The following is an 11,060-nucleotide window of genomic DNA, read 5'->3' on the forward strand; positions in this document are numbered from 1 at the left end:
TACATGGAGTCACCCCTGTTGTCGAATTGCTGAGATGAAGTTACTATCTCTCTGGCCAGTTGAGCATTTGAAAAATTTGGAAAGAACAAAAACTTTATTATTGTTGGGGAGATCTTGAAATTGTAACAAGTCGCCGAAATCGTTTTCTAACTTTCTTCAAAAGTGTCTTTTTGGTTGATTCGGATATTTCAGTAGCGCCCATTGATCGCATGGAGATTACTGCTTCTCTCACAGATCAATCATCTAACTAAGCTTGGGATTTAATAAATCTGATCAAATAAACTCAAACACTTTGTCATAAGCTTGAAACTCTATATCAAAAAAATTGGTTCTCATCTGAGTCTGATTCACTGCTTTCCAAGTCAGTGTACTTGCTCGCTCTGGTCAGGTACAATCTCAAAAGCACCGACCATGATAACACGCTTCAGCTGCTTCCAAATCACGACAGGCAAGACCAATAAGGACCAATAAGCCTGCTATCACCCGCAAAAATAGCAACTTTTCTAAAGCATCTAAATACAAGTCAATCTACTGAGTCAAAGGGATCGCGTGTTCTTGTACATGCAGTCTTTTTTTCGCAAAAAGTGTATATTTTCGAGCAAGTTCTGCTCGTGCTTGGCTCTTGCCGACGAGATCTTTGCCCCTCGCTTTCCAAATTAGACTTCGAAATCTGTTTCGCGGCCGTTGTTTGAAAAATGCTCTCCAACTAATCCCGCTTCATGCTAAAAAGACTACGGCATTTCCTGTGATATATGACTTGGGGAATTTATCCTTCCTTGGTATTCTCTGTCAAATGAATAAAGCATGGCCCATGCCTCTTAATTGTAGCCGCGTTCACTAAATATTTCAGAGTCGATTCTTTTTTTAAAATAGAAATAATTAGCAGACTCTCATCATATGAGCAGTGAATAATACAAGTTTTAAAAGCAGGTCTTTAGTTTGGTCTAGGAATAAAACAACAATTGAAACTGTACATATCAGTCAAGTTTCCTTGAGTCGAACAGAGACTCTTGAATGTTTGTAAGTATTTTGTTCAGTGAGCCTAAAAATACTAAGTGTTCCCTTTTTCTCTATACTTGATAAAAAGCGTTCAAGCTGCGAAAATTTGGCAAGAACTTTGAAGTATTTATTATGCAGCGAGACCGTCATCTTAGACGTTACCCATGATGCTTTTTCGAGTTTGAGCTGCATGGTTTCATTTAAGTTTTTCTTTTGCAAATCAACTTATAAATTTTAGTTTTTAACCAAAAATGTTAAGAAAAGCTGTTTACTATAGAATGTAGTAATTTATTAATATTATAAATAAAGAACGCATTTAAAATAACTGTTTTAATGTGAGCCTCGCTTCCATGTCACTGCAATATTTTTGAAAAAAAGAAGTACGCAAAAAATACTGAAAGCTACTCTTTCACGATTGCTATCAAGTAAATTTGAAAAGTCCTTCATACAACCTTTCATCAGATATCACTCACATTTTCTCCCCCCGAGTGGTACCGAGAACCTGTCCTGGCCCATGGACTAGTATGAAAGGATGCCTTTACAGCGCTTTAAAAGGGCATTACGGACATAGTAAAGTACAGCTTTACGCGACGTGTCCATAAAGCCGTATGAAAGGATGCCTTTACAGTGCTTTAAAAAAACTTTACTGACATAGTAAAGTATAGCTTCACGCAACTTTACGATGCGATAAAGTTCCGTAAATGTATCCCCTTATGCGTCTTTACAGAAGCCCGTAAAGACGCTTAAAGTTCAACTTTACGATTGCGTAAAGATCCGTAAAGTTCCATAAATACGAGCTTTACGGCAGCTTTACGGAACAGTAACGTTGCTATTTCGTGCTGTGTGATGGAAACGACATCAGTATATGACGCTTTTTTTGGTACCGTTTTCGAAACCTCCACTTTCACCTATCTACAGTAGAAACGGAGCGTTTTCAAAAGGCTCCGTTTTCATCAGCATTTTCGGTATTTTTAGTGTGAATAATAGGCGAAAACGCATCAAAAAGTAGGCTTCAGTTTTCACACGAAAACAGATTAGTGTGGTCATGGCCTAAGCCTCGTACTTGACTTAATTTGCATTATCCTCCAACTCCACTCGTTAGATACCCCGCGGTATTTGTACCTAACGAAATTAGTCGGGTTAGCTGAAGCTCCTCTTAGTTTTCGTAAGAGTACGCTAGCCAATACTCAGTTCACTTTGTTTTCGGTAAAGAAAAACGTTTGATGGTAAATCTCATATTATGTCTTTCTTAATTTAGTGTAGTACCGTTGTGAATTTTCATTAGTGATTTGTATGTTGTTCCTGTTTTATTTGCGTGTCAAAATAATGCAAGACTCGCAAACATGTACAGCGATACTATAGACAGAAATGTCCAACAAAATGCCTTCGATTTTGATACTGATAATTGGTCTTTGGGCCTATTTCCAAGTTGGGAAACTGGGAATGACCATGACAAGATGATGGAATCAAAGGTTCTACTCCATATATAATAGTCCGGCGGCATAGCTGCTCAATTGTGCGATTTTTGATACAAGCACCAAACTTTGTAGGATTATGAGCATTCCAATGCTGATCAATTCTAATTCCAGCTAGCTGGCGATAATTAGGTTTTTCACTCATTATACTCCCCCGCGAGGTTCTTGTTGTTTGTTCTTTTTAAAATTTATGCACGCTTTTACCTTACGTTTTTATATTATTAATGTATGTAGGATTAGAATTGTTATTTTTTTCTCCCTGCATGTGTGCAAGTACAGAGAATTTCCTCCTAGAAATACTAAATAAATGGAGGCCTAAAGGTGGCTCAAAACTGTTTTCAGCACTTTCCGAGACCTAGATTTTGATGGGTCATTATAACCACTCTTTATCACTTGATGCTACAATCGTGGTTTCAAAAAGCTGCCCAATTATTGGTGAACACATTGTTATCATGTTTTGAAAATTTAAGGAGGCTCTGAACCCTATGTTCAGAATTTTTTCGTACTTTACCAAATGTTTCATCTTATCCTGTTAATCAAAATTTGATAAAATAAGAAAAAAATCACGGTGCCGTTTTTGAATTATAAGCCCTTAATACTATAATTAAGGGTGATTTTAGCAGGTCATATTGTTACTTTGGTAACCTATTGTGTCACGATAATGATAACAACGTGTTCACCAATGACTGGGCTGGTTTGGCTATGATTTTGTAGCATCAACTGATAACACGTCGTCGACAACCGCCACACGTTTTCACAGTACCCCTTAGTGAAGCGCGCCACATACCAAGATAGATACGCATATAAACAAGCAACCATTCCAATTCCTGTACTTCCTGACTGCACATCTCGGTAGAGAAGGGCAGATGCAGTCACGGTGGATTACCCTACCAGCAGCAGCTGCCAGCTGTAAAGAGCTGGGCCATTTTCGTTACACAAAGAGCTATGGCAAAAGATGGTACGAGTTACTACCCTGCTTTGTGTGTGTGATGGCCAATACATTCGCGACTAAGTTTATTGTGATACGGCAAGCCGTAGAAATTCGTTCGATTTTCAACAAACGTAAGATTTTATTTTTTCGTTTCCATGGCAACGTGTATTTAAGGATATATGCCAAGAAATAACGAACTTGGTAAAACAAGTTTGAACCACTGACATGAAAGAATCTGCTGATAAACTAGGATAAACAGAGGAAGTTCATGCAAACTTTAATAAATTGTGGTTTCCATGGAAACCAGCGAACGTCCATATTGGCACTATATACCTGAAAACGCTCGTATTGGTGACTGCTATTCGTGTGTCAAATTTAATGCTTGTATCAAAGAGTGCACAATATACCTGAAATTTCGAGTTATACCTCCGAACTATAATGAATGAATGAATGAATGCATGCAATCATGACGAATGCATTGTATATTAAACGCGAGACGTTTTAATGCTAGCCTGGACAACCTTTAGCCTGGACGTAACGCTTCTGACACCCATCTTTAAAGAAATAGACCAATAAAACAGTTTCTCTAATGTAATTTGACCGTCTTAGACTCAGTACACCTCTAATTCAAAACATATCTTGAACTTCTCAACTTCCTGATCTAAATTTTATTGCAATCCAACACGAGCGACAAAAAGTGTTGTTTCCAGTTGGAACACTCCCATACTATTGGAATGCCCACAGGTAGGACGACTCGACTAGTTTCTTTCTTATTTTAACCGTACAGCTACGGCAATTAAGGGAGATCACAAATTCCGCCGATAACTCAGTCCATCTGATAACTCACTTTTCCCCTAGGCTCTTGTGAATGAACTACGCTATGGCTAAGTCTTGGGGTATTTCAACCCTGCCCTCGATCGAGGAGATTCTTGCCTATTGAATCAATGAGAACACTTTCGCCAGCTTTCGTCTCTATACTGCCGGGATTCCCGGAACAGGTCTAGTCGCAAATAAAAAAAAATAGAATAAATCACTTCGTGGTCATGGATTTAGCACTGCTATGCAAACTGGGTCCTATAAATGGAAAAAGGAAAAAAAAGCAAATATTGTAAGAATCCTAACTGGTTGGCGGCTAACCAGTTGGCTATTTAAAAGGTGTGGAAAAGTCGAATTCGGGACCACCAAACACAAATCAATCTAGTTGCAGGTAGTGTCACAATATTGCCTTCTATGTTCTTTATTTAACAACGCAACGGGTACTACACGACAACATGAGCGGACAATATGGACCATATCAGAGGTTCTACTTCAAGCTCCCGAGCCCCGATGGGAGCACGTGGCATGACGTAATATAACATCTCCCTTCCTTTAAATTTAACAACAACAACAACGAAATGGAACGTATTCTGTCCTAGAACATTACAATACTGATCAAAAGGGACATTCCTCAATGTGCTTATTCTATTAATCCTATTCCTGTGTGTCTTTATTCTTATAAGTCTAGCTTTTGTGTGGGTGTCACAGTTCTCCCAGATCTGGTCACATATCCCCCAGCCGTGCCTGAGGTCCTTCCCGGAGCGTTGTTCGGTGGGGCTGTATCGTCAGATCCCGGTCTAGCTGCTATACTGTCCTTCTGTGATGTCTGCGTGAGGCTAATTGGGGCGGAGCTAGTTGCCGCTGACCTTGGTACACTGGGGTTTCCATCCGTTGGCGTTGTGGGTCACTTGCTGCAGTTGTATCTGGTCTCAGTTGGGACCGCGTTCTTCGATAGGTGGCACCTGTACTGCTGGATCTGATGATATAAGACCTTGGCTGTTTGGCTGGCTTGATAATAACACCGGGCTCCCAGGTCTGTGCTTGGTGATCGTACATGCGGATAGGTTGGTCAGTTTCAAATGGCTTTTTGGATGGTCCAGAATTCAGAGTTCTGGTTGTAATAATGAGCTTGTTTCTCTTGACGGGTTATAAACTTGGTTTTCACGGCCTCATGGTCAGTACTGTTGAGAAGGACCCTTTGGCAGAAGGGTAATCTGGTTTTAAATTTTCTGTTGGTGAGCAGTTCGGTCGGGGACTTCAGCTGGTGATCCAAAGGAGTGGCTCGGTAGGACAGAAGAGCAAGGTACGGGTCTTCTTTGTTTTCATCGCACTTTCGGAGGATGTTCTTTACAGTCTGGACCATTCGCTCAGCAAACCCGTTTTATTGGGGGTACATTGGGGAGCTGGTAACGTGCTACACTCCATAGACGTTCATAAAGTGCAATGTAGGATCCTCCCCTGTCTCGTCACGGATCTGTTGTAGCTTTGTTGGAGATGCAGGAAGATTCTGTGTGATGTGGTGGACGCATATTTCTGGAAGTTGACCGTTGTTAGGGGGAGGCTATGGGCTGACTCTGGAGAGAGCGTCGGCTATTGGCACATCGGGACCTTTCACGTAGTTGACAATGACATCATATTTTAATGCTCTCATCAGGAACCTCTGTAACTAGGTGGGCAACTGGACAATCTCTTCTTAAAAGTCGACTCGAGAGGTTTATGATCAGTGTTTACTGTGCAGTGCTTTCCAAAAATGTAATAGTTAAACCTCTCTAGGTCCCATACTACACCTAATGTTTCTCTGTCGATGTTGCTGTATTTTCGTTCTGTATCTGTTAGTGCTTTGGAGGCATAGCATACAGGTTGTCCTTGTCGCAAAAGGACAGCAACTAGTCATACATTTTATTTATTTACATACATACATTTTATTTTTTTATGAAATTAAAATTACAATTGTAACATGCCCGCGGATAGCTAAGCTAATCTAGGCGGGTCATGTTTGGACGAGTTATTTTTTATTTTTTATTTTTTTGATGTAGTTTCTTGTTTGCCCTGGTTGAATGAGTGATCATGTTCATGTCCTCATACATAGGTTATGTCCTTCTTGGTGAGTTCACGCAAGGGTGCTGCGTGGCTAGCCAATCGCTCTGAGTATCTTGTGAGGTAGTTTACAAGGCCTAAGAAGCTTTGAAGGTCTTTGCGGTTCTCAGGTGGGGTTATCTTCTGGATTGCAGATATCTTACTGTCATCCGGTTTAATTCAATGCCGGGTCCACTTGTGTCCAAAGAAGCTAACTTCCTGACATTTAAATTGCACCTTGTCTTTGTTGAATTTGATTTCTCTCTCCCTGGATCTGATCATGAGATTTACCATATTTGCATCGTGCTCTTCCTCTGTAGCTCCGTATACGAATGTGTCATCAGCAATGCCGGTGACTCCTTTCAGGCCCTCTAGTGCTGAGTCTAAGTGTTTCTGGGACACATCTTGCGATACAACAAGGTCAAAGAGGAGCCGAGTGAAACAATATCTCCCGAACGGGGTGTTGAACGTAGATAGGTAGGAGCTGGCTTCATCTAATGGTATATGCCAGTACGTAGCCTTTCTTTGCATCAACTACACTAAAAAATTTAGCACCACTAAGCTGTGTGACTACTTCATTAATTTTTTTAGCGTGGTAATGTTCAGGCTTTATTGCCTTGTTTAAGTCACGTGGGTCGAGGCAGACTTTGATTTTGGTGACTTCCCCTTTGTCATTAGTTGTTTCAGAGAGGACAATACTGTTAACCCAGTCTGTGGGTTCGCTTACTGGCATGAGCACACCAAGTTCTACCATGGGATCAACTTCCTTTCGAAATCAACTTCCTTTCGGTACGTGGTGTGTGAATGACAGGTTCTGCATTGGGGTCCAGGGTGATGTGATAAGGCTTCACGTCAAAGGTTCCCAGGCCCTCAAAGCAGTCTCCGAGCTTGTTGAAGAAGTTTACCTTGTTCCAGGGGTCCAGTCTATTTTTGGTACTTCGAAACCAACCAAGTCACTCAACGGGTACTACACGACAACACGAGCGGACAATATGGCGCATACCAGAGGTTCTACTTCAAGCTCCCGAGGCCCGATGGGAGCACGTGGCATGACGTAATATGACAGGTAGGAGGATTTGATCCCGGAACCTCCAGATTACAAAAATCTACGCCGTCTCCGACCCTTCCAGTGTTCAAACTGCACTTGGTCCCTGAAATTTGATTGTTTTCAAATTTTGCATGTCAGGCGTATGGTCTGCTGGGAAGAAACAGCAGTCCTCTCCAGTACTCTTTCTCGCCGTTTTCTTGCTCTGCCAGCCCAACACCCAGTACAGGCTATCGGTCAACCGGCCATCGATAAAATACATTTCGGGACACGCCGAAACAATACAAAAATTATAAAAATTAAACTATATCAGGAGCCATAATCGGGGACGGAGACCATAAGCGCGCGCCATTTCAAGTATTGGGGTTGTCCCCGTGATATGGGACAATAATTCTATTTTTAGAACAAATTGCGTCATCACCTGCAGTACACGCGCGTACATGCTGCGAGGATTTTTGGGGATGTCGCGCGGGGGAAATGGCGTCCGAAATTCCCGAAATGTTTCATGTTTTTGGCCCACAACTCAACGCGTTTACGTCTGTTGGAGTTTTGCTTAAGTATTTTCGTCGTAAGCTGCTCCAGTTTGAGTGAAGTAAGACAGTGTCGAATTTATGTATGTTCCATTGTAAGCTTATATATATCGCTGACCAAGTTGTGTTCCGACGGATGCTTCTTTTACATGAGCTGTACATTACTCCACTTTAAATTTCACATATGTTGAAGATTAACAGCTTTTCCATTACACAGCAAAAAACTAGCTGGATACATTTAGATATAGCAGAGCTTCAGGACTTCATAGTTTCATAGCTCCTCTTACCACACGCTTGCGAGGAATTTGTCAGTCTATCGCGAGCGAAAAGTAAAACAAAATAATTGCTAGTTTGAGTTTCGCTTGAATTGTAAGCAACGCTTGATGTTTCATCAAGGGTTAATAACTTTATGTCCGTAGATACTGCTTAGTTTTATTCGAGTAAAAATCCAGTAAATTCTCTGTTGTCGATGAATGAGAGCGCCCGCCGATGCGTGTTTTGTACAGTCAGTAAACATGACAAATTGTACTTCCGCCGCACTTTCGTGTGAAAGCGTACATCGAACTCAAACAATAGCTCTATAGTTTTTAAATATGTTTAAGATTGACAAATGTTTGAGAACATATTAAAAGCTAGGCTGAAAATATGTGAATAAAGCAGAAATAATCAGCAAAGTTACGATGACGCTTTCTTTAATCAACTTGGAATAACGATTTCGATTTTGTTGATCGAGTTATAAAAACTCCTTGTCTATTTTCATTTTCGCAGGGTAAAACTTCACTTGCTTATGTTGAAGAAACACACATGATGTTAGTAGCCTTTTTTGCGTTCGTGAAATTTGTTAATTTGTTGCAGCATCTCAGCACAAAAGATAACGAAAGAAATCTTTGTCAAGATTTGTTGACAATTGAAAACACCGACTCGGACTTGAAAGTGCACGAGCTGCACTATGCAAATGAGCTAATTGTACGCGTCAGACTTTCCTTTCAAAAATTTTTGCAAACTCACCAAACAAGCAGTAACAATAAGAAACCATCAAAACAGGTTTTGGTTATGATAAACCATTGTCTGAGAAACTCACAAATTAACTCGATACTAGAGTAGATAGTTTTCTTGCTATATTCTTAAGTCAGAACAAACGCAAAAACATACGCGTAAGCTTACAACTAGCGTGAGCAGATCTTATTATTCATTCTCAGCGCGAGATTGAAGTCTTGTTTTCGACCCTGAAAAAGCCACCTTTTCCGCTAGCTCAGAGCATAAAACTACATATAAGCGCCCTGGTTCGTATTCCCTGCCTTATTCTCTGCCGTCGCTGTGAAAAATACGCAAGAGAATCTCTCAACTCTAACCATTTGATCACGCAACGTGACAACAACCACGCGAGAGCCCCTGACATGTGCGTGAATCCGCGCGGATATATGACGTCAGGATGGCGCAATTTGTTCTAAAAATAGAAAAATTGTCCCATATCATAGGTGCGCGCGAATCCCGAGACTTACGGTCTCCGTCCCCGATTATGGCTCCTGAGTATATATATATATGCGACTGGATTTATGAAATGAGGGGTTTGGAAAAGGAGTTTTTTTATTCGCACTAAGTGAGCTACACACTTGGATTTTATGACTCTTAAAGGCCTACAAATCACTCTATAAAGTGACTAAAAAAATAGAGAAGAACGCAAGAACGAAAAGCAGATAGTGGAGGAAAATACAAAGACTGACATTCCTTTGAATTTTTATATCGTGTATTTTAGAGTCTCCCGAGAAAAAAATCGCCTACACCAGGGTGAAATTTCTTTTACAGCCTTTTCATTAATCCAGATCAGGAGCCATAATCGGGGACGGAGACCGCAAGTCTCGGGATTCGCGCGCACCTATGATATGGGACAATTTTTCTAGTTTTAGAAAACAGGGCTGAATAACGTTTGCGCATGTGCGAGATCTCATGGCTCGCGCTGCCGCGAACGGCCTGGGCACCATAAGAAAAAATGGCGGCGTTTTCAAAAAGTTTCGTATAGCGCCCGGTTTATGGTGAAAAAGTAGAGCTAAACTAAAAACGGTAGAAAGAAATCTTTACACTAGTTCCCCCGACCATTGGCCGACACATACCTTTTTGTACACAGGGGTTTAAAGTTTGTACAATTGGTGAAAACAGCGCGTGAACACGGTAGATTTATCGAGGACTTCGGAGATGACATCTTTCGCCGTGTTTTGGATTTTATTTACGTCCATTCTATTGTTCTTTGGGGCACATGCAAAACCAAATGAGCGGACTTGCTGGTTTGTTAAGCGAACACGAGCTGGAGAAACATGCCAAGGTCGATTGAGGCGGTTTGACGAGGCCATTGCTCGGTTCGTGGACGGGAATTTAAATTGCTGGGCCTGTACTCGGCATTGGATGAGAGCCACTCGGGAAGCGAATGAATATTGCTCGTCTCCACTCTTGGAGCACTCCACTGAGCTGTCGAAAAGAAAAGTCCCCAGGCGGTTTTACCGTCTCTTTGATCGGGTAGGAGCTAATGTCCCTACTTACCGGCCCGGAACCCGATGGTGTAATAAGTGTTCCATGATTGCTGATAGTGTTTTCTCCAGTGAACCAGACTATGTTCCACCAGTACAAGTAAGTGAAGTGCTTGTTTTCATCTAATGCAACATTGAGATAATTATACAATATATAACTAATATTTGATGCCCCTGAAACTGAAACACCAGTCCCACAAAGTCCACACACACACACACACACACACACACACACAAAATAGGCTGGAGGCATATTTTGTTCGTTTGTTTATTTGCCAATTCTACCCACCAAAAAAATACTGCATATTTGCTACTTTCTTATCACAAAAAATCGTTCCAGAACTATACTAAAATATTTTATCATGTATCTGCTCTTTACATTTCAGAGAAACAGTAAACCGTCGACCTCCTCTCCAACCAGTGTTCAGTCGCCTGATGGCAGACAGGTACATGTACATATAATAATTAAATATGATAATAATCAATTTCTAATTATAAAAATTGTCAGTGATAACAACATGGAGATAATGTTTTGGTATGAATCTTCTTAGGAGAATGCTTCACAAAGCATGGTCAGTCAACTTGGGAAAACACTGGAAAATAAGGAAATAACATCTTCAGGTATACATGTAGAAGTTTCAGCAAATTTACTATTCCTGTAGGATA

General features: G+C 40.9%; 1 protein-coding gene across 1 annotated transcript; it reads left to right on the plus strand.

The window, feature by feature from the left end:
* The first annotated feature begins 9,957 nt into the window (after positions 1 to 9,957).
* LOC149102203 (uncharacterized) lies at positions 9,958 to 10,985 on the plus strand. The gene is made up of 2 exons (XM_089274760.1): positions 9,958 to 10,494; positions 10,781 to 10,985. The coding sequence occupies exons 1-2, from the start codon at positions 10,066 to 10,068 to the stop codon at positions 10,943 to 10,945; spliced, it is 594 nt and encodes a 197-aa protein (XP_089130886.1). The 5' UTR covers positions 9,958 to 10,065; the 3' UTR covers positions 10,946 to 10,985.
* Positions 10,986 to 11,060: the final 75 nt, after the last annotated feature.

This window comes from Orbicella faveolata, unplaced genomic scaffold, assembly GCF_042242905.1.
Source record: "Orbicella faveolata isolate gen_17 unplaced genomic scaffold, um_ofav_v1 contig_36, whole genome shotgun sequence".
Lineage (NCBI taxonomy): Eukaryota > Metazoa > Cnidaria > Anthozoa > Scleractinia > Merulinidae > Orbicella > Orbicella faveolata.

Bases quoted from the DNA above. Each gene is read 5' to 3' on its own strand.
- LOC149102203 (XM_089274760.1), top strand. From the start codon at position 10,066: ATGACATCTTTCGCCGTGTTTTGGATTTTATTTACGTCCATTCTATTG. The intron at 10,495-10,780 runs GTAAGTGAAGTG...TTTACATTTCAG, and splicing joins ACTATGTTCCACCAGTACAA to AGAAACAGTAAACCGTCGAC.